The sequence below is a fragment of the Stomoxys calcitrans genome, chromosome 1 (assembly GCF_963082655.1).
Source record: "Stomoxys calcitrans chromosome 1, idStoCalc2.1, whole genome shotgun sequence".
Lineage (NCBI taxonomy): Eukaryota > Metazoa > Arthropoda > Insecta > Diptera > Muscidae > Stomoxys > Stomoxys calcitrans.
The window spans coordinates 56,360,737-56,385,609 of NC_081552.1; the positions used below are offsets into that span (position 1 = coordinate 56,360,737).

Here is a 24,873-nt window from a genome sequence, read left to right on the forward strand (position 1 = left end):
CTTAGGCCCATAAAAGCCACATTTATTATCCGATTTTGCTGAAATTTTGGACAGTGAGTTGTGTTAGGCCGTTCGACATCCTCCGTCAATTTCGCCTAGATCGGTCTAGATTTGGATATAGCTGCCATATAGACCGATCCTCCGATTTAGGGTCTTAGGCCCCTAAAAGCCACATTTATTATCCGATATTGCTGAAATTCGGGACAGTGAGTTGTGTTAGGCCCTTCGACATCTTCCGTTAATATGGCTCAGATCGTTTCAGATTTGAATATAGCTGCCATATAGACCGATCCTCCGATTTAGGGTTTTGGGCCCATAAAAGCCGCATTTATTATCCGATATTGCTGAAATTCGGGACAGTGAGTTGTGTTAGGTCTTTCGACATCCTTTGTCAATTTGGCTCAGATCGGTCCAGATTTGGATATAGCTGCCATATAGACCGATCCTCCGATTTAGGGTCATAGGCCCATAAAAGCTACAGTTATTACCCGATTTTGCTGAAATTTGGGACAGTGAGTTGTGTAAGGCCCTTCAACATCCTTCGTTAATTTGGCCCAGATCGGTTCAGATTTCGATATAGCTGCCATATAGACCCATCCTCCGATTTAGGGTCTTAGGCCCATAAAAGCCACATTTATTATCTGATTTCGCTGAAATTTGGGACAGTGAGTTGTGTTAGGTCCTTCGACATTCTCCGTCAATATGGCTCAGATCGGTTCAGATTTGGATATAGCTGCCATATAGACCGATTCTCCAATTCAATGTCTTAGGCCCATTAAAGCCACATTTATTATCCGATATTGCTGAAATTCGGGACAGTGAGTTGTCTTAGGCCCTTCGACATCTTCCGTCAATATGGCTCAAATCGTTTCAGATTTGGATATAGCTGCTATATAGACCGATCTCTCAGTTTTAGGTTTTGGGGCCATAAAAAGCGCATTTATTGTTCGATGTTTCCGAAATTTGGGACAAAGAGTTAAGTTAAGCCCCTCCACATATTTCTGCAATTTGGTCTAGATCGATCAAGATTTGCATATAGCTGCCATAAAAACCGATCTCTCGATTTAAAGTCTTGGCCCCCAAAAAAAAGCGCATTTTTAATCCGATTGCACTAAAATTTGTCCCACTGGCTTATGTTATGCTTTTCGACATCCGTGTCGTATATAGTTAAGATCGGTTTATTTTTAGATATAACTACTAAAAAGACCAATATTTTGTTATATACAATTGAACAATAACTTTTACTTATTAGTATCTGGTCCAAATCGGAACATATATTGATATAGCTGCTGTGGGGCATAAGGTATGAATTTTGCACCGGATTTTGAGGAAAGGTGGTTCACATATATATCCGAGGTGGTGGGTATCCAAAGTTCGGCCCGGCCGAACTTAACGTCTTTTTACTTGTTAATATGGAATTTGTACTCTAATCTTGAATACCTTTCATTTAAGTCCCATATTGTTCCAATCGGTCCACTTTTATTTTTGGCTGGTACTCTTGGGTTTAGGGGAAGGGTCCGCCACCAATGCGATATCAAGCATCGGTTTGGCCGTTTTTGAGTTTTATACGGAACAAACAAATTTACAAACCCACAAACATACAAACAAACAAACATATACAAATTCATTTTTATATATATAGAATAAACGAATATTTCGAAAAGTTACAAACAGAATGACGAAATTATTTGGTGGAAGGTATAAAATTTGTCGAAAATTTAATAGCAAATGTGTTGGTGATGGTTGGGTGAGTGTGGTCGATCCTCTCATTCATAGGCTTATAGTAATTTTTAATGAGCTGAGTGTGCCCTGCAAACATTTTTCATAGCTTTGGAAGAGCGTTCGTACCCGCAATGAATAAAACAATATTCTGGACGATATTTACGCAATTTTTCTTCAGTATGATATGCGAAACACCCTTCTAGGATATCGATGGACAAACCATTGCGTGTGCGGAAGTTTTAGCAACTTTTTACGACCAACTCATTGCGTAAAAATCGTCCATATGAGTAGTTAAACACCCTTTCAGGATGAGTCGTTAAACACCCTTTAGGTCGGACCCTCCCCTTACCACAATTTTCAAAACGCCATATTTCGGAGATGCGTGCATCAATTATATTATAAGCAAAATTTTGTATGCCACCTTATGGTACCCAAACAACACAAAATTGGTATACAATTTTGGTGTTTGGTGGGGGGCCCCAACCCCCCAACCCACACCCCCCCCTCCAAAAAAGTACCAAGGGGCCACATTCACTGCTTTGGGCAATATGGGTATCAAACAAGTAAAAGCGTGCTAAGTTCGGCCGGACCGGATCTTATATACCCTCCACCATGGATCGCATTTGTCGAGTTCTTTTCCCGGCATCTCTTCTTAGGCTATTAGAGCGATATTAATATATGGTCCGGTTTGGACCACAATTAAATTATATATATGTTGGAGACCTGTGTAAAATGTCAGCCAATTCGAATAAGAATTGCGCTCTTTGTGGGCTCAAGAAGTAAAATAGAGAGATCGATTTATATGGGAGCTGTATCGGGCTATAGACCGATTCAGACCATAATAAACACGTATGTTAATGGTCATGAGAGAATCTGTCGTACAAAATTTCAGGCAAATCGGATAATAATTGCGACCTCTAGAGGCTCAAGAAGTCTAGATCCCAGACCGGTTTATATGGCACCTATATCAGGTTATGGACCGATTTGAACAATACTTGGCACAGTTGTAGGCTATAATAACGAAACACGTCGTGCAAAATTTCATCCCAATCGGATAAGAATTGCGCACTCTAGAGGCTCAAGAAGTCAAGATCCCAGATCGGTTCATATGACAGCTATATCAGGTTATAAACCGATTTGAACCATACTTGGCACAGTTATTGGATATCACAACAAAACACGTAGTGCAAAATTTCATCCCAATCGGATAAGAATTGCGCACTCTAGAGGCTCAAGAAGTCAAGACCAAAGATCGGTTTATATGGCAGCTATATCAAAACATGGACCGATATGGCCCATTTACAATACCAACCGACCTACACTAATAAGAAGTATTTGTGCAAAATTTCAAGCGGCTAGCTTTACTCCTTCGGAAGTTAGCGTGGTTTCGACAGACAGACAGACGGACGGACAGACGGACGGACAGACGGACGGACAGACGGACGGACATGGCTAGATCGACATAAAATTTCACGACGATCAAGAATATATATAAAGGGTGATTTTTTTGAGGTTAGGATTTTCATGCATTAGTATTTGACAGATCACGTGGGATTTCAGACATGGTGGCAAAGAGAAAGATGCTCAGTATGCTTTGACATTTCATCATGAATAGACTTACTAACGAGCAACGCTTGCAAATCATTGAATTTTATTACCAAAATCAGTGTTCGGTTCGAAATGTGTTCAAATTTTGACAAATTTTGTTCAGCGATGAGGCTCATTTCTGGTTGAATGGCTACGTAAATAAGCAAAATTGCCGCATTTGGAGTGAAGAGCAACCAGAAGCCGTTCAAGAACTGCCCATGCATCCCGAAAAATGCACTGTTTGGTGTGGTTTGTACGCTGGTGGAATCATTGGACCGTATTTTTTCAAAGATGCTGTTGGACGCAACGTTACGTTGAATGAACACATTTCGAACCGAACACTGATTTTGGTAATAAAATTCAATGATTTGCAAGCGTTGCTCGTTAGTAAGTCTATTCATGATGAAATGTCAAAGCATACTGAGCATCTTTCTCTTTGACACCATGTCTGAAATCCCACGTGATCTGTCAAATACTAATGCATGAAAATCCTAACCTCAAAAAAATCACCCTTTACTTTATGGGGTCTAAGACGAATATTTCGAGTAGTTACAATCAGAATGACGAAAGTAGTATAGTAGTATGGGGGGCATCTTATGGTGGAGGGTATAATAAAAGGTATTTAAGAGTAGAGTACGAAATTGGCATTAATATGTTACCCTCAGTGTCGGGGGTTCCCCCACCCCCGAAAACACCACCAAACAGGACACTTTTACCGCTTTGGTCAATATGGGTATATCATATTGGGTATATATGGTATACACATTTAGGACAGAGTCTGGAACCGGCTCACCCTACTCTTCAATAGGACGTGAAGTTTGATCGGGATAATATGTCAATTAAAAGAATGGTCTATGATAGTATATTTCGAATCTGATGTTGGTATAAGGATTCTAGTATCTGGGTCACGTCCTACCTTTCCGCAGGAGATCGCGACAATAAAAGACTCAGATAAATTGTCGTTTGGTTCTCAGCGTCGGGGGGACCGAACCTCTCCTCCTAATAAATACAAAGCCAAATTGTCATGTAGGATGACCGAGAATATATTGTACTCAAATGAAAGGACGTATCAGAGGGCAATCCCCCATCCCCTATGTTATCCCAAAAACAAGTAAAAGCGTGCTAAGTTCGGCCGGGCCGAATCTACCCTCCACAATGGATCGCATTTGTCGAGTTCTTTTCCCGGCATCTCTTCTTAGGCTAAAAAAGGATATAAGAAAAGAGTGCTCTGCTATTAAAACGAAATCAAGATATGGTCCGGTTCGGACCACAATTAAATTATATGTTGGAGACCTTTGTAAAATTTCAGCCAATTCGAATAAGAATTGCGCCCATTGGGGCTCACGAAGTAAAATAGAGAGAACGATTTATATGGGATCTGTATCGGACTATAGACCGATTCAGACCATAATAAACACGTTTGTTGATGGTCATGAGAGGATCCGTCGTACAAAATTTCAGGCATATCGGATAATGATTGCGACCTCTAGGGGTCAAGAAGTCAAGATCCCAGATCGGTTTATATGGCAGCTATATCAGGTTATGAACCGATTTAAACCATACTTGGCACAGTTGTTGGGTATCATAACAAAACACGTCGTGCTAAATTTTATTCCAATCGGATATGAATTGTGCCCTCTAGAGACTCAAGAAGTCAAGACCCAAGATCGGTTTATATGGCAGCTATATCAGGTTATGAACCGACTTAAACCATACTTGGCACAGTTGTTGGATATCACAACAAAACACGTAGTGCAAAATTTCATCCCAATCGGATAAGAATTGCGCACTCTAGAGGCTCAAGAAGTCAAGACCCAAGATCGGTTTATATGGCAGCTATATCAAAACATGGACCGATATGGCCCATTTACAATACCAACCGACCTACACTAAGTATTTGTGCAAAATTTCAAGCGGCTAGCTTTACTCCTTCGGAAGTTAGCGTGGTTTCGACAGACAGACAGACGGACGGACAGACGGACGGACATGGCTAGATCGACATAAAATTTCACGACGATCAAGAATATATATACTTTATGGGGTCTCAGATGAATATTTCGAGTAGTTACAATCAGAATAACGAAATTAGTATACCCCCCATCTTATGGTGGAGGGTATAAAAACAGAGAGATCGATTTATATATGAGCTGTATCGGGCTAAAGATCGATTCAGACCATAATAAACACATATATTGATGGTCATGAGAGGATCCGTCGTACAAAATTTCAGGCAAATCGGATAATAATTGCGACCTCTAGAGGCTCAAGAAGTCAAGAATCCAGATCGTTTTATATGGCAGCTATATCGGGTTATGGACCGATTTGAACCTTATTTGACACATTAGTTGAAAGTAAGAATAAAATACGTCATGCGAAATTTCAGACAAATCGGATAGGAATTTCTCCCTCTAGAAGCTTAAGAAGTCAAGTCCCTAGACGTTTTTATATGACAGCTATATCAAGTTATGAACCTATTTGAACCATACTTAAGACATTTGTTGGATATCATAACAAAATACTTAGTGCAAAAATTCATTCAAATCGGATAAGAATTGCGCCCTCTAGAGGCTCAAGAAGTCAAGACCAAAGATCGGTTTATATGGCAGCTATATCAGGTTATGGAGCGATTTAACCATACTTGGCACACTTGTTGGATATCGTAACCAACCACGCAGTGCAAAAATTCCTTCCAATCGGGTAAGAATTGCGCACTCTAGGCTCAAGAAGTCAAGACCCAAGATCGGTTTATATGGCAGCTATATCAAAACACGGACCGATATGGCCCATTTACAATACCAACCGACCTACACTTATAAGAAGTATTTGTGCAAAATTTCAAGCGGCTAGCTTTACTCCTTCGGAAATTAGCGTGCTTTCGACAGACAGACGGACGGACATGGCTAGATCGAAATAAAATGTCGCGACGATCAAGAATATATATACTTTATGGGGTCTCAGACGAATATTTCGAGTAGTTACAAACAGAATGACGAAATTAGTATACCTCCCATCCTATGGTGGAGGGTATAAAAACGTGGAGCAGGTTGCTAAAAAGTTACGAGATATGTATGGTGATAAAGCCTTAAAAGGAAGACAGTGTCAAAATTGATTTCGCAAATTTCGTTCAGGAGATTTTTCACTTAAAGATGAGCCACGTTCAGGTCGGCCAAATGAAGTTGATGATGACCAAATCAAAGCATTAATAGAATTGGATCGTCATGTAACTGGGCGTGAGATTGGAGATAAGTTAAATATACCAAAATCAACGGTTCATTATCACATAAAAAGTCTTGGACTGGTGAAAAAGCTTGATATTTGGGTACCACATGTATTGAAAGAAATTCATTTAACAAACCGAATCAACGCTTGTGATATGCATCTTAAACACAATGAATTCGATCCGTTTTTAAAACGAATCATAACTGGAGATGAAAAATGGATTATTTACAACAACGTTAGTCGAAAACGATCAAGGTCCAAGCATGGTGAACCAGCTCAAACCACTTCAAAGTCTGATATCCACCAAAAAAAGGTTATGCTGTCTGTTTGGTGGGATTGGAAGGGTGTGGTATATTTTGAGCTGCTTCCAAGGAACTAAACGATTAATTCGGATGTTTACTGTCAACAATTGGACAAATTGAATACAGCCATCAAGGAGAAGCGACCAGAATTGGTCAATCGTAAAGGTGTCATATTCCACCAGGACAACGCCAGATCGCACACATCTTTGGTCACTCGCCAAAAACTGAGTGAGCTTGGCTGGGAACTTTTGATGCAACCACCATATAGCCCTGACCTTGCACCATCAGACTACCATTTATTTCGATCATTGCAGAACTCCTTAAATGGTAAAACTTTCGGCAATGATGAGGCTATAAAATCGCACTTGCTTCAGTTTTTTGCAGATAAAGGCCAGAAGTTCTATGAGTGTGGAATACTAAATTTGCCAGGAAGATGGCAAAAGGTTATCGAACAAAATGGCAATTATATATTTGATTAAAGTTCATTCTAAGTTTTTTTAAAAATGCATTTGCTTTCTTTTAAAAAATCCCCAATTACTTTTTGGGCAACCCATATATTGATAGCCACCTTCAAAATGTTGGACATTATGGGGCTCAAACAAAATGGTGATCTAGCACGATGCTGATATTACTTCAGAGTCCGCCTCTAAACTCCCTTCAAACCGGTCATGATAAATAATAGGTATTTGATAGAAGAAAACGAATTTGATATCTAATTTTGAGCCCAAATATTCATAAACTCCCTCTAAACTATAGGCAATTGGAGCTCAAACAAAATAAATTTGACAGTAAAGCACGATGCTAATATTTTGTCAGCGCTAAGTACGTGGGTGGCCGCCCCACCCTGCATACCCCTCAAACTGGACATAGTTGTGGATTATGGCAAAACGGGGCTCAAATCTGTATCTCTTTCATAGCCAAGTATTTCAAGGACGCCCCAACTCATAAACTTTCCCTAAAACACACATATATACTGACTAAAACAATATGTACCTTCAATGTGGTTTTTGGAGTATGAATCTGATATCCACTTTCGGAGCAAAGAGTTTAGGTACTCTAATCCACCACTAAATCGAAGAGAATGAAGTAGATCTAACATCCGAACTTTAATGGGCGGACCCTCCCCTCACCCTTTTTTTTTCAAAACGCCAGGACTTAGAGATGAGTGGGGATGATTTAAGCAAAATTTAGTTTGTTTATGATACTTTAAAAACAAAAAATTTTATCCTTATTTAGGGTGGGATATCTAGGGGGTCGCCCCACCTCCAAAGCCAGCCAAATGGACAATATCGAACTCAAATTAAAGGTATTGGAGACCGGAGCACGAATCTGACCACCAATATAATATCCACATCGGTGCGAAGTATCTGAAGGGCCGTACCAGCACTCCCAAATAGGACCTATTTCTACACGTGATCGTATTCTTGTAAAGAGTAAATAAAAATCTAAATGTTTTTCTTCTTCCGTCGCTAAAGACTGAAGATTCAGTAGTATCGAGCCTTGAAATAAATAAGTCTCAATACTGGCTGGCATCCCTATACATGGCACACGATTCAAAATGCCGCCCTCAAGTTTCTGGTTGAAGCCGCTAGGGATGAAGGGCCTCATTGTAGGATGTGATGGTAATGCACATCACCAGTATGTGGAAGTTTGGATGTTAACGAAAGGGGTGAGCTGCTTATCGAATATATTATAAGTTGCAATCTGGTGATTTGTAATAAAGGGGATAAGCCGACCTTTATTACCGGAAACAGGCAGAAGGTCTAGATATTGCCTTTGTATTGGAAGATATAAGCGCAAGAATATGCGACTGGGAAGTTGTTGGATGACCACAGCTTCTTTGATCATCGTTATATCAGTTTCAGCCTTGGAGAAAATACTGCAGAAGTGGTCCCTCGGCTAACCAGAAGAAAGAGAGATTGGGATAAAATTCGGTACAAATTCTTACGTCTATCCCTTCCAGACCAGAAAAGCAAGTGACAGCTGCGCTGGATATAGACATAATGGTCAAGCGGATTGCGAATGACTTGCTTGTGTCAGCATGTCCAAGGGCCAAGCCAAGGGGCAAACAGCAACCGCCATGGTGGACCCCAGAGCAAAAGAATGTGTAGACAATGTATAGTGAGAAAACACTAGAACCACTCGTTGAAATTCTCTAAAGGACAACGTGGCGCCAGAAGAGGTTGTCTTTGATATTCATTCGTCGGAGGTTATTGGGGAAATTGTGTCTGAACCGAAAATCGTTTGGGCGATAAGAAGTTTTGAGTCCTTTAAGCCGCCAAGCACTTGTGATGTATTCCCGGTTGAATTACAAGCTGTGTCTGACAGACTGGTTCCTGGACTTAGGGAGATATACTCTGCTTGTATCAGCATGTCATATATACCTGTGGGATGGAGGGACATGAAGGTATTTTTCATTCGGAAAGCAGGAAAACCCTACCACACGAAGGCGAACGATTTTCGTCCCACTAGTCTGTCGTCCTTTATGCTGAAGACTCTACAGAGGTTGATAGAAACACATCATAGGGCAATGATCCCTGGAGATCGCCTGTCGCGACAGCAGCATGCATATAGTAAAGGCAAATCCACTGAAACAGCCCTTCACAACCTAGTCGGCTACATAGAGTGTTATCTCGCTGTCAAGGAATATACAATGGTAGCATTTCTTGACATTGAAGGTGTTTCCAATAATGTAAACCCCCGTCAATCATGAAAGAGTTGGAGTTTCTAAGCATCAACTCCACCGTTAGAAAGTTTATTGATAACTCACTTACCAAAAGATGCATTACGGCAGACTTGGGATCTGTGGATCTAAAAAGATGGGTCAGCAGAGGAACACCTCAAGCAGGTGTACTGTCTCCTCTATTTTGGAATATAGCCACCAACAATATAATATTGTAACTGGAAGAAAAATGTGTAAAAGTGGTCGCGTATGCTGACGACCTTGCAATTGCGGTTAGGGCAAAGTTTCCCAGCACTCTCAGAGATATACTTCAGGAAGCTCTAGGTGCAACAGCGAAGTGGGCTAAGGTCTTGCACGGATTTACTTTAAGACCACTTACTTTAAGTAAATCCGTGCAAGACAGAAGAAGTTCTTTTAAGCAGGAGATACAAATTGCCTACAGTGGCTCCTGTCTCCTTGGGAGGAGAAAATGTTCCATTTACAGAAAGCGCAAAATACCTGGGTGTTTTGCTGGACACGAATCCAACATTTTGGGAAGGACAAGAAAGGCAACTCTTGCCCTATACATCTGCAAGAGAACCATAGGCAAAAGTTGGGGGTATACACCGCGTATAATACATTAGGTATATACTGCAGTTGTCAGACGTATAATGCTATATGGTGTTGTGGTCTGGTGGACGGCGCATCAAAAGTCAACCTACGGTTCAATACTCGATTGTATCCAAAGGATGGCTTGTTTGTGCATCACAGCCGCAATGAAGACGACACCATCTGCCCCTGGACATTGTGTCTGGATAAATTTCTGCGATCACTACCGTGAGGCTAAGGGTAATTTTGCGGCTACGGACACTGTGGTTTCCTTGATACATTAGCCGATGTTCCAGGCAATGTGGATTACACCCTACCTGACCGGCTTTTTGATCACAGTACTTTTGATCAACTATTCCTCATAAAACCGATTGTAAATACGATATCCCTGGTAAAAGAAGTTACATAGACTTCTATACGGATGGTTCCAAACTAGACAATCAGGTAGACTTCGGGGTGCGCCCTCTAGAGGATCAAGAAGTCAAGACCCAAGATCGGTTTATATGGCAGCTATACAATACCGATATACAATACCAACCGACCTACACTAATAAGAAGTGTTTGTGCAAAATTTCAAGCGGGTAGCTTTACTCCTTCGGAAGTTAGCGTACTTTCGACAGACAGACGGACGGACGGACATGGCTAGATCGACATAAAATGTCGCGTTGATCAAGAATATATATACTTTATGGGGTCTCAGACAAATATTTCGAGTAGTTACAAACAGAATGACGAAATTAGTATACCCCCCATCCTATGGTGGAGGGTATTAAAACAAAACTGTCCTTGCCAAATTTTGTGCAGATCGGTTGAAAATTATAGCTACTATGGCAATTTAGGTGCAAATCGAGCCATAGATATATGGGAGCTATATCTTTATCTGAACCGATTTTGATTAAATTTTGCAGATTTGTTAAGATCAGTTACAAAACACTGCTTGCTAAAGTTTGTGCAGATCGGTTCGAAATAGTAGCTACTGCGGCCATTTAAGTGCAAATCGGGCGATACATATATATGGGAGCTATATCTAAATTTGAACCGATTTTTACCAAAATAGTATTTGTCCTTGGGCCAAAAAAGTGTTATGTGCAAAATTTCGTGATGATTGGACAACAAATACGACATGCACTTTGATTACAAGTATACATGGATGGAGTCGATCGGTATACTTATCAATGGGTCTAGCTCTTCTCCTTCCGAGCGTTGCAAACAAATGCACAAACTTATAATACCTTGTACCACAGTGGTGGTGTAGGGTATACAAATTGAAGGAGATTTAAATTAAACGGAGATCTGGTCACATGTAAATTTAAAGCTATGCCATACTCAGAATTTATTATACCCACCACCGACGGATGGGGGTATATTCATTTTGTCATTCCGTTTGCAACACATCGAAATATCCATTTCCGACCCTATAAAGTATATATATTCTTGATCAGCGTAAAAATCTAAGACGATCTAGACATGTCCGTCCGTCTGTCCGTCTGTCTGTTGAAATCACGCTACAGCCTTCAAAAATAGAGATATTGAGCTGAAATTTTGCACAGATTCTTTTTTTATCCATAAGCAGGTTAAGTTCGAAGATGGGCTATATCGGACTATATCTTGATATAGCCCCCATATAGACCGATAAGACGATTTAGGGTCTTAGGCCCATAAAAGCCACATTTATTATCCGATTTTGCTGAAATTTGAGACAGTGAGTTGTGTTAGGCCCTTCAACATCCTCCGTCAATTTGGCCCAGATCGGTTCAGATTTGGATATAGCTGCCATATAGACCGATCCTCCAATTTAAGGTCTTAGGCGCTTAAAAGCCACATTTATTATGCGATTTCGCTGAAATTCGGGACAGTGAGTTGTCTTAGGCCCTTCGACATCCTTCGTCAATATGGTTCAGATCGGTTCAGATTTTGATATAGCTGCCATACAGACCGATCCTCCGATGTAGGATCTTAGGCACATAAAAGCCACATTTATTATCCGATTTTGATGAAATTCGGGACAGTGAGTTCTGTTAGGCCGCTCAATATCCTTCGTCAATTTGGTTTAGATCGGTCCAGATTTGGATATAGCTGCCATATAGACCGATCCTCCGATTTAGGGTCTTAGGCCCATAAAAGCCACATTTATTATCTGATTTTGCTGAAATTTGGTACAGTGAGTTGTGTTAGGCCCTTCGACATCCTTCGTCAATATGGTTCAGATCGGTTCAGATTTTGATATAGCTGCCATACAGACCGATCCTCCGATGTAGGATCTTAGGCACATAAAAGCCACATTTATTATCCGATTTTGATGAAATTCGGGACAGTGAGTTCTGTTAGGCCTCTCAATATCCTTCGTCAATTTGGCTCCGATCGGTCCAGATTTGGATATAGCTGCCATAAAGACCGATCCTCCGATTTAGGGTCTTAGGCCCATAAAAGCCACATTTATTATCCGATTTTGCTGAAATTTAGGACAGTAAATTGTGTTAAGCCCTTTGATATATCTCATCAATTTGATGCAGATCGGACCAATTTTGGATAAAGCTGCCATATAGACCGATCACTCGATTTCAGGTTTTGGGCCCATAAAATGCTCATTTATTGTCCGATGTCGCCGAAATTTGGAACAGTGAGTTAAGTTAAGCCCCTCGACATAATCCTGCAATATGGCACAGATCGGTTAAGATTTGGATATAGCTGTCATATAGACCGATCTCTCTATTTAAGGTTTTGTTCCCATAAAAGGTTCATTTATTGACCGATGTCGCCGAAATTCAGGACAGTGAGTTAAGTTAAGCCCTTCGACTTCCTTCTACAATATGGCCCAGATCAGTCCAGATTTGAATATAGCTGCCATATAGACCGATCTCTCAATATAAGGTTTTGGGTCCGATTTCGCCGAAATTTGGGACAGTGAGTTGAGTTAGGCCCTTCGACATTTTTCTGAAACTTGGGCCAAATCGGTTCAGATTTGGATATAGCTGGCATATAGGCCGATATCTCGATTTAAAGTTTTGGCCCCATAAAACGCTTATTTATAATGCGATTTCACTGAAATTTGACACAGTGACTTATGTTAGGCTTTTCGAAATCCGTGTCGTATGTAGCTCAGATCGGTTTATTTTTAGATAAAGCTACTTAAAAGACCAATATTTCGTTATACACAATTGAACAATGACTTGGTGGTGAATGAAAGGTGGTTTACGTATATTCCCGAGGTGGTGGGTATCCAAAGTTCGGCCCGGCCGAACTTAAAGCCTTTTTACTTGTTTTTATTTTCTTGCCATGTATAATGGTCCCCTTCTTATGACCTTTCAATCTTCTAATAGTATATCTGTATATTAAAACAAGCTTTGCAAGTTGGTGTACTCCTGATTTGTATTTAAATCCCATTCCGTTATTATCCCATGCCATGGCCCAACCAACAATCAATAAAAAATCCTGTCAACATCTTTTATGAAGCCACCTGGCAAACTGGTCTTGCAAACCATTTACGTGTTTGTTGTCGGTTGCTTAGCTATGTGTTTCATATTTGTTTGCTAAGTCGCCCATATTGTGCAAGTGGGCTTTGTGTGTTGTCGAAAATCACGTTTCCATGTCAAACAACCCGGAAAATTGTCATCGCCTAGGTTTTTGGGCAGATCTCGAGCGCCGCGAATAAATCAAAATAAATTGAAAACAATAAATTGGCAGATTGGAATTGAAATTAGGATGCTGTGACAACGATTTGTGTCAGGTATGACACACCAACTCAGCACAGAGGACACAGGTCCAGAGCATAGTATTTTTATTTATTTATTTATTCTTTGCCATACAAAATTATGTGGCGAAAAAATATGCCAAAAATGTGTAAAAGATCCGCAGATAGCTACCCCTGGAGCATATGGTAATTTTCAATTTGATATGCCAAACGCACGAAAGACAAGAATTCTCAATCGTTGCGGTTCAGGGGTAAATTGAAAATAATATCACGAGGAGTTTAAATTAAATATTGGTAGGCTTGTTTTAAAGGTTGGGGGCTGGCTGGCGTTTTCTCTTGCATAATAAATGAGAGGGGTGGTCTAAATCACAAATCCTTTGAAATGTAGATCTGTAAATAAAAAGATCTAAAAAAGATGGAAAGGACAGGAAGATGAAGAGAAACTCACAAAGAAGAGGGTGTTAGGCCGCATTAAAGGAGGAAATAATGACAAAAACATTCTTAATTATAAGTAACTTTCCTGATGAGAAGGAGATATAGACAGAAGAAGCGACTGGGTTACCTTCCAAGTTTAAAGAGGGCGAAAGAAATGTAAAAGGAAAGAAAATGGTGAAGACTGATTAGAGTGAACGATGGACAGAGCTTAAGAACAAAAACAAAGGAAACTAGTGAAAAGGCCTTAAGTTCGGCCAGGTCGAACTTTGGATACCCATCAACGCTGGTATATATGTAAACCACCCTTCGTCATTATCCGGTGAATAATTTATAATTTATGCCCCCATAGCAGCTATATCGAAATATGGTCCGATTTGGACCAAATTCGGCAGGAGCATTAAGTGGTCTAATAAGTACATGTCGTTGTTCACTTTTGTGAAACAAAATATTGTCGCAAAGCCTAACAGAAGTCACTGTGTCAAATTTCAGCGAAATCAGATTATAAATGCTTTTTTAAAGGGCCAAGACTTTAAATCGATAGATCGGTCTATATGGCAGCTACATCTGAATCTGGACATATCTGGGCCAAATGGAAGTAAGATGTCAAGGGTCGAAACACAACTCACTGTCCCAAATTTCGGCGACATCGGACAATAAATGCGTATTTTATGGGCTCCAGACCTTAAATCGAGAGATCGTCTATATGGCAGTTATATTCAAATCTGTACCGATCGGGGCCAAATTGTAGAAGGATGTCGAAAAGCCTACTCACTGTCCCAAATTTCGGCGAAATCGGATAATAAATTATCCTTTTATGGGCCCAAAACCTTAAAGATCGACCTATATGCCAGCTATATCCAAATCTGAACCGATCTGAGCCAAATTAAAGAATAAAGTCGAAGGGACTAACACAATTCACTCTCCCAAATGTTGGCGACATCGGACAACAAATGCGCCATTTATGGGTCCAAGACCTTAAATCGAGGGATCGGTCTATATGGCAGCTATATCCAAACCTGTATGGCAGCTATATCCAAATCTGAACCGATCTTGACCAAATTGAAGGTGAATGTCAAAAAGCCAAACCCGACTTGCTGTCCCAAATTTCGGCGAAATCGCACAATAAATGCGCCCTTTTATGGGTACAAAATCATAGATCAATAGCCCGGTCTATATGGCAATCTGCACCGATCATGACCAAATTGCGGAAAGATGTCGAAGGGCCTAACAGAACTTACTGTCTTAAATTTCGGCGAAATCGGAAAATAAATTAGCCTTTTATGAGCCTAAGACCTTAAATCGGCCTTAAATTGGTCTGTATGGCAGCTATATCCAAATCAGGACCGATCTGGGCCAAGTTTAAGAGGCCCAAAATTCAGCAAAATCGGATAATAGATATGGGTCTAATACCTTAAATTGGCGGATCGGTCTATATGGGGGCTATGGACAAAAAAGAGTCTGTGCAAAGTTTCAACTTAATATCTCTATTTTAAAAGACAGACGGACGGACATGGATAGATCGTCTTAGATTGTTACGACGATCAAGAATTTATATACTTTATAGGGTCGGAAATGGATATTTGAATGTGTTGCAAACGGAATGACAAAAAAAAAAAAAAGTGGACACAGAGTGATGATCGCAAAAACGGACGGAAGATGGACTAATGGTCGGATCTAAGAATGGAAGAAACTCTACCGGAAGAATGTGCAACAGAATGTGGACCGATGAATTCGCAAAATTGGCAGAATAATTGACTTTATGCAGGACGGATGGATAAGAGGATGGATCTTAAATGGAAAGAATATGCAACGGAAAGGGCACTGAAGAATTTGCATTATGGACGGATGAATGGAAGTATGAGTAGAAAGATGGCTAGATGAAAGGATGAACGGATGCGAGGAAAGAGGGCAGAATGGATGGATGGAAAGATAGAAGAATGAAAGCACGGAAGAATGAACGAGTGTATGGACGAAAGCATGGATGTAAGGACAGAAGTGAAAGATTGACGAAGGGTTAAAGGATGAATGAAGGATGGAAGAAATGGCGGAAGGCTGAGCAGAAAGACGGGCGGAAGTATCCTTCCGCCCGACGGATGGACGAAAATACAGAAGGATGGACGGAAGAATGGATCCGAGAATAGAAGAAGCTCTACCAGAAGAAAGTTCAACATAATGTAGACCGGGGAATTTTCAAGATGAACGGGAGCATTGACGGACAGATGGATGGAAGGGAAGACGATGGGACGGATGGATAGAAGGATGAACGCATCTTAATAATGGAAACGTCTTAACCGGAAGAATGCGCAACAGAATGTTGGCTGAAGGATGGGCAGATAGTTGAAAACAAGGATGGACGGAAGAAATATTAGGCAAAGGAATTGATCCAAGAATAGAAGAAGCTCTAACCGAAGAATGTAGACCGTAGAATTTTTCAGGATGCATGGAAGTATTGAGGACGGATGAACAGATGGATGGAACGAATTTAAAGCATTTTTTGGAGGGAAGGGGAACACCGTATACTTCGATCTGATTTTGTATGCCAGATTCGTAATCTACTCCCAAATACCTTTCATTTGAGTCCGATATTGTCCCGATCGGTTTACTTTTATTTTGGATAGTACTTTTGCGATAAGAGGGTCCGCCCCCCGTCCGATATCAAAAAATTATACAACCTTTGTCTCCTTCCAGACCAACCTTCACAATCTGTGAACATTTCAAGGTAATCGGTTCAGCCGTTTTTATACCCACCACCGAAGGATGGGGGTATATTCATTTTGTCATTCCGTTTGCAACACATCGAAATATCCATTTCCGACCCTATAAAGTATATATATTCTTGATCAGCGTAAAAATCTAAGACGATCTAGGCATGTCCGTCCGTCTGTCCGTCTGTCTGTTGAAATCACGCTACAGTCTTTAAAAATTGAGATATTGAGCTGAAATTTTGCACAGATTCTTTTTTTGTCCATAAGCAGGTTCAGTTCGAAGATGGGCTATATCGGACTATATCTTCATATAGCCCCCATATAGACCGATCCGCCGATTTAGGGTCTTAGGCCCATTAAAGCCACATTTATTATCCGATTTTGCTGAAATTTGGAAACGTGAGTTTTGTTAGGCCCTTCGACATCTTTTGTCAATTTGGCTCAGATCGGTCCAGATTTGGATATAGCTGCCATATAGACCGATCCTCCGATTTAGGGTCTAAGGGCCATAAAAGCCACATTTTTTATCCGATTCCGCTGAAAATCGGGACAGTGAGTTGTGTTAGGCCCTTCGACATCCTTTATCAATTTGGCCCAGATCGGTTCAGATTTGTATATAGGTGCCTTATAGATCGATCCTCCGATTTATGGTGTAAGGCCCATAAAAGCCACATTTATTACCCGATTTTGCTGAAATTTGGTACAGTGAGTTTTGTTAGGCCCTTCGACATACTTCGTCAATTTGGCTCAGATCGGTTCAGATTTGGATATAGCTGCCATATAGACCGACCCTCCGATTTAAGATCTAAGGGCCATAAAAGCCACATCTTTTATCCGATTCCACTGAAATTCGGGACAGTGAGTTTTGTTAGGCCCTTCGACACCCTTTGTCATTTTGGCTCAGATCGGGTTAGATTTGGATATAGCTGCCATATAGACCGATCCTCCGATATATGGTGTTAGGCCCATAAAAGCCACATTTATTACCCGATTTTGCTGAAATTTGGGACAGTGAGTTGCGTTAGGCCCCTCGACATCTTTCTTCAATTTGGCGCAGATCGGTTCAGATTTGGATATAGCTGCTGTATAGACCGATTTCTTGATGTAAGGTTTTGGGCCTTTGATTTAAGGTTTTGTCCGATGTCGCCGAAATTTGGGACAGTGAGTTAAGTTAAGCCCCTTGACATACATCTGCAATATCGCACAGATCGGTCCAAATTTAAATATAGCTGCCATATAGACCGATATCTATGTTTTAGGTTTTGGGGCCATAGAGACGCATTTATTGTCCGATGTCGCTGAAATTTCAGACAGTGAGTTTAGTTAGGCTCTTCGACGTCCTTCTTCAATTTTGCCCAGATCTATCCAGATTTGAAAATACCTGCCATGTAGACCGATCTCTCGATTTAAAGTCTTTGCCCCATAAAAAGCGCATTTATAATCCGATTTCACTGAAATTTTACATAGTAACTTATGTTAGGCTTTTCAACATCCGTGTCGTATATGGTTCAGATCGGTTAATTTTTAGATATAGCTACTGTACTTATTAGTATTTGGTCCAAATCGGAACATGTTTTGATATAACTTATATGGGTCATAAGGTATGAAATTTTCACCGAATTTTAATGTAAGGTGGTTTACATATATACCCGAGGTGGTGGGTATTCAAAGTTCGGCCCGGCCGAACTTAACGCCTTTTTTTATACCCACCACCGAAGGATGGGGGTATATTCATTTTGTCATTCCGTTTGCAACACATCGAAATATCCATTTCCGACCCTATAAAGTATATATATTCTTGATCAGCGTAAAAATCTAAGACGATCTAGACATGTCCGTCCGTCTGTCCGTCTGTCCGTCTGTCCGTCTGTCTGTTGAAATCACGCTACAGTCTTTAAAAATAAAGATATTGAGCTGAAACTTTGCACAGATTCTTTTTTTGTCCATAAGCAGGTTAAGTTCGAAGATGGGCTATATCGGACTATATCTTGATATAGCCCCCATATAGACCGATCCGCCGATTTAGGGTCTTAGGCCAATAAAAGCCACATTTATTATCCGATTTTGCTGAAATTTGGGACAGTGAGTTGTGTTAAGCCCTACAACATCCTTCGTCAATTTTGCCCAGATCGATCCAGATTTGGATATAGCTGCCATATAGACCGATCCTCCGATTTAGGGTCTAAGGCCCATAAAAGCCACATTTATTAACCGATTTTGCTGAAATTTGGGACAGTGAGTTGTGTTAGGCCCTTCGACTTCCTCCGTCAATTTGGCTCAGATCGGTCCAGATTTGGATATAGCTGCCATATAGACCGATCCTCCGATTTATGGTGTTAGGCCCATAAAACCCACATTTATTATTCGATTTTGCTAAAATTTTGGACAATAAATTGTGTTAGCCCCTTCGACATCTTTCTTCAATTTGGTCCAGATCGGTTCAGATTTGGTTATAGCTGCCATATAGACCGATTTCTTGATTTATGGTTTTGGGCCCATAAAATGCTCATTTATTGTCCGATGTCGCCAAAATTTGGGACAGTAAGTTAGGTTAAGGGCCTTGACATACTTCTGCAATATCGCACAGATCGGTCCAGATTTGGATGTAGCTGCCATATAGACCGATATCTCGATTTAAAGTATTGGCCCCATAGAAGGCGCATTTATTGTCCGATTTCGCCGAAATTTGGGACAGTGCTTTGTATTAGGCTCTTCGAAATTTTTATGCAACTTGTCCCAAATCGGTCCAGATTTGGATATAGCTGCAATGTAGAGCAATATCTCGATTTAAAGTCTTGGCCCCATAAAAGGCGCATTTATAATCCGATTTCACTGAAGTTTGACACAGTGTCTTACATTAGGCTTTTCGACATCCGTGTCGTATATAGTTCAGATCGGTTTATTTTTAGATTTAGCTAGTATACTTATTAGTATTTGGTCCAAATCGGAACCTATTTTGATATAACTGATATGGGACACAAGGTATGAAATTTTCACCGAATTTTGATGAAAGGTGGTTTACATATATACCCGAGGTGGTGGGTATCCAAAGTTCGGCCCGGCCGAACTTAACGCCTTTTTACTTGTTTTTGAGTCTATTTTTTATATAAAACTATCTGAACGCGGCCCGCTTCGATGCGCTTCCTTTTTACACAATATGAATCATAACTTTCTTTTCAATTAATCTTCTTTGTATTCACTAAGTTCCGTATATATTTTGCGGTCATGTTTTATAGAACTTTTAGACTATTTTGAAAGCTTGTCCCAGGGTAGGAGGGTTAACAAATAATACCGAAAACAGTCCAAGGTTTTTTATATATTCGAAAGACAGACAACTTGTCGAAACAGTAGTGAAAAGCATATGATCAACATTGAACACACTCTCCTATACCTCTTTCGCTCTTTTCTTCTTTTTTCTCGTTTACTTGGCTGTTCAAATAATTTCTATCTCGCAATAGATGGCGCTGAATTTGTTATTGGTGATGCTCGCTGTTGATACCCATCACATTGTCACCATTTTGTCTATTTTTTAATTCAATCGAATTTCGAGTTTTGTCGGCCAGTCTAATGTCACCGTTGCGCATGTATAAGCATCTACGGCTTACCCATGCCAAAACTATCAGAAAACATTTTCTGCACTGTATATTCCTTCAATAATAGTTGCGACAATAATCATTATCCATTTAAGATTTCACTACAAAAACGTACGGCCTCAACCACTAAATTTGTTTTTTCTTTTTTTTATACCATCCATCATAATCTAATTCCGTCATTCCGTTTATAAAGCATCGAAATATTCATCTGAGACCCAACAAAGTATATCCGATTTTGGATCTTGATCTCTTGAGCCCTTAAACGCCGCTATTCTTATCGGAATTGTCTCAAATTTTTATACCCACCACCGAAGGATGGGGTATATTCATTTTGTCATTCCATTTGCAACACATCGAAATATCCATTTCCGACCCTATAAAGTATATATATTCTTGATCAGCGTAAAAATCTAAGACGATCTAGACATGTCCGTCCGTCTGTCTGTTGAAATCACGCTACAGTCTTTAACAATAGAGATATTTGCACGGTTTTTTTTTGTCCATAAGCAGGTTAAGTTCGAAGATGGGCTATGTCGGACTATATCTTGATATAGCCCCCATATAGACCGATCGATCGATTTAGGGTCTTAGGCCCATAAAAGCCACATTTATTATCCGATTTTGCTGAAATTTGGGACAGTAACTTGTGTTAAGTCCTTTGATATTATTTTTTAATTTGGGCCAGATCGGTCAAGATTTGGATATAGCTGCCATATAGACCGATCCTCCGATTTAGGGTCTTAGGCCCATAAAAGCCACATTTATCATCCAATTTTGCTGAAATTTGGGACAGTGAGTTGTGTTAGGCCCTTCGACATTCTTCGTCCATTTGGCCAAGATCGGTCCAGATTTGGATAAAGCTGCTATATAGACCGATCCTCCGATTTAGGGTCTTAGGCCCATAAAAGCCACATTTATTATCCAATTTTGCTGAAATTTGGGACAGTGAGTTGTGTTAGGCCCTTCGACATTCTTCGTCCATTTGGCCAAGATCGGTCAAGATTAGGATATAGCTGTTATATATACCGATCCTCCGATTTAGGGTCTTGGGCCCATAAAAGCCACATTTATTATCGATTTTGATAAGATTTATGACAGTGAGTTGTCTTAGGCCCTTCGAGATTTTTCTCCAATTTGACCCTGTTCGGTTCAAATTTGGATATAGCTGCCATATAGACCGAACTCTCGATTTAAGGTTTTGGCCCCATAAGAGGCGCATTTATTGCCCGATGTCGTCGAAATTTGGGACAGTGAGTTAAGTAATGCCCCTTGACATACTTCTGCAATATGGTACATATCGGTCCAGATTTGGATATAGCTGCCATATAGACCGATCTCTCGGTTTTAGGTTTTGGGGCCGTAAAAGGCGCATTTATTGTCCGATTTCGCTGAAATTTGACACAGTGACTTGTGTTAGGCTTTTCGACATCTGTGTCGTATATGGTTCAGACCGGATTATTTATAGATATAGCTACTAAAAAGATTAATGTTTTGTTATACACAATTTGGTCCAAATCGGAACATATTTCGATATAACTGCTATGAAACATAAGGTATGCAAATTTTACTGGATTTTGATAGAAGGTGGTTTACATATATACCCTAGGTGGTGGGTATCCAAAGCTCGGCCCAGCCGAATTTAACGCCTTTTTATTTGTTATATATATAGAGGATAGAAGATGTGTCCCCACCTAAGTGCCGGTGCCTGTTAGCCGCCACTTGGTAGAGATCTTTTAACGTGGTAGGATACCTCACAATGTACCATTAATAAGGGAAAAACTAGCGTTGAAAATTTTTCTGATGTTCACGCCGGGATTTGAACCCAGACGTTCGGCGTCATAGGCGGACATGCTAATCTCTGCGCCACTGTGGTCTCCAATTACGGTATATGGTGAAGAAGTATAATCGGGAAATAATTTTATGTTCGAGTTATATCACATTATAAACAGGAGGGGCGCGAAGGAAGAAAGACAAATAATATTCAAGCATATCGAACATTGTAAAAGAAAAAGTGAAGTTTTTTACCTTTGATGTGCTTAACATTACTTCCGCCTTTCCCAAAATGTCGCCTTAATTTCCATATATACCCTCGCTTATTATTTCCTTGCCAAGAATTACAATGAACCAGAAATACAAAAAGGCATAAATATTTATGACACGAAACTAATGCCAATTTAATCAAACTGGAGCAAAAGTGTTGGCAATAATTTCCACTTTTATCAGCCTCATCCAGCCATCCGGATGGAAGGGGAGGGAACCGCACACACAGAACCCTTATGGAAAATGCCAAACTCTATGAAATGCTGCCCCTGCCCCACCGAAACAAATTTGCATTTGTGTATCTAAGTCATCTATTCGTCCTATCGTCACAACTGCAACTGATGGCAAAATCTTTGTCCTTTCTTTCATTTTTGTTTTTTAATTTTATTTTTTGTTGCCTCTCATTACAGGTCAGCCTATGTGCCGTGCGAGGCACAAGGTTTGGATGCTGTCCAATTGGCATTGGAGCAAATCGACATAATCAGGCGCCTCACCGACATGTATCATCAGGACACGATATTGGTGCAGTCATCGAAAGACATACAAATGGCCCAAAGGCAAGGACTAATTTCATCTCTGATTGGCATAGAGGGTGGTCATGCCATAGGCTCTTCTTTGGGTGTATTGAGATCGTTTTATTCGTTGGGTGCTCGCTATCTAAGCTTGACGCATAAATGCGATGTCTCCTGGGCCGGGTCAAGTTCGACGGCCATTGATGCAGGACTATCGCAATTTGGCAAAGCCATAATACGCGAAATGAATCGCCTGGGTATGATGATTGATTTGTCATACAGTTCGGATACCACAGCACGTGATGTCTTATCGGCCACCCGGGCTCCAGTCATTTTCTCACATTCGGGGGCCCGACAATTGTGCAACTCCACACGAAATGTTCCCGATGATATCCTACGCTTGGTGGCTGAAAATGGAGGCTTAATAATGGTCAGCTTCGATTCAGAGGATGTGTCCTGTGGCCGTCAATCACGACTGAAGGATGTGGTGGATCATATCAAGTATATAAGGGCCATAGCGGGCATACAACATATTGGCCTGGGAGCTGGCTACGATGGCATTGAATTGCCCCCCATTGGCCTCGAGGATGTATCAAAATATCCAGATTTGTTGGCAGCCCTGCTGGAGGACAGCAACTGGAGTGAAGAGGATGTGGCCATGTTGGCTGGTAAGAATTTCTTGCGCATCATGGAGACAGTAGAGAATGTAAGGGACTATTGGAAGAGGGCTGCCATTCAACCCATCGAACAGACTGAGGCGCAGCCCAAAAGTCACTGCGCCTATATGGCTTCGTGACCCCAGGCTCGGGCCATTGTGCGAAAGACACGTCATGTGGCCGATTTTTGGCATTATGAAATGGATAAACACAATGAAACTACTAATGAAACTGATGCTAAGCAGGATGTAAGTGGAGGATCAATGCCTCCAGCACTAAAAGCATTGCCTCTTATGGCAGCCGCAACGGCCCAAGGCAGCGAGGAAACGAATAATCAAACAATGAAATCAACTATGGCTAGAAGTGAAGTTAGTCAACAGTTAGAAATAATGAAATTTAATTTCTAAGGTAGGTAATGAGTGGAAGAAGAAATGAATAAAAGAGAAAAGCTTTGAACTAATAATTCAATTTTATAAGAGTTTAACTTAAAATGAAATTTTAAATAAAAATAAAATTAAAATAAAAACTAAAATTGAAATTAAAAATAAAATTAAAATTAAAACAAACAAGTAAAAGCGTGCTAAGTTCGGCCGGGCCGAATCTTATATACCCTCAACCCTGGAGAGCATTTGTCAGTTCTTTTCCCGGCATCACTTCTTAGGCAAAAAATGAAATAAGAAAAGAAAGAAAGAAAAATCTACTATTAGAGCGATATCAAGATATGATCCGGTATAGACCACAATAAAATTATATGTTGGAGACCTATGTAAAATGTCAGCCAATTCGAATAAGAATTGCGCCCTTTGGGGGCTCAAAAAGTAAAATAGAGAGATCGATTTATATGGGAGCTGTATCGGGCTATAGACCGATTCAGACCATAATAAACACGTATATTGATGGTCATAAGAGGATCCGTCGTACAAAATTTCAGGCAAATCGGATAAGAATTGCGCTCTCTAGAGCCCCAAGAAGTCAAGACCCAAGATCGGTTTATATGGCAGCTACATCAGGTTATGGACCGATTTGACCCATACTTGGCACAGTTGTTGGATATCATAACAAAACATGTGGTGCAAAATATCATTCTAATTGGATAAGAATTGCGCACTCTAGAGGCTCAAGAAGTCAAGATCCAAGATC

General features: G+C 40.4%; 1 protein-coding gene across 1 annotated transcript in view; it reads left to right on the plus strand.

Annotated features, from left to right (window-relative positions):
- The window catches only part of LOC106095308 (uncharacterized), a 138,293-nt gene that overhangs the window by 110,249 nt on the left and 3,171 nt on the right, over positions 1 to 24,873 (plus strand). Inside the window, exon 3 of the mRNA XM_059360901.1 lies at positions 22,976 to 24,141. Coding sequence (XP_059216884.1) covers positions 22,976 to 23,873 — 898 coding nt within the window. The 3' untranslated portion in view covers positions 23,874 to 24,141. The remainder of the gene's footprint in view (positions 1 to 22,975; positions 24,142 to 24,873) is intronic.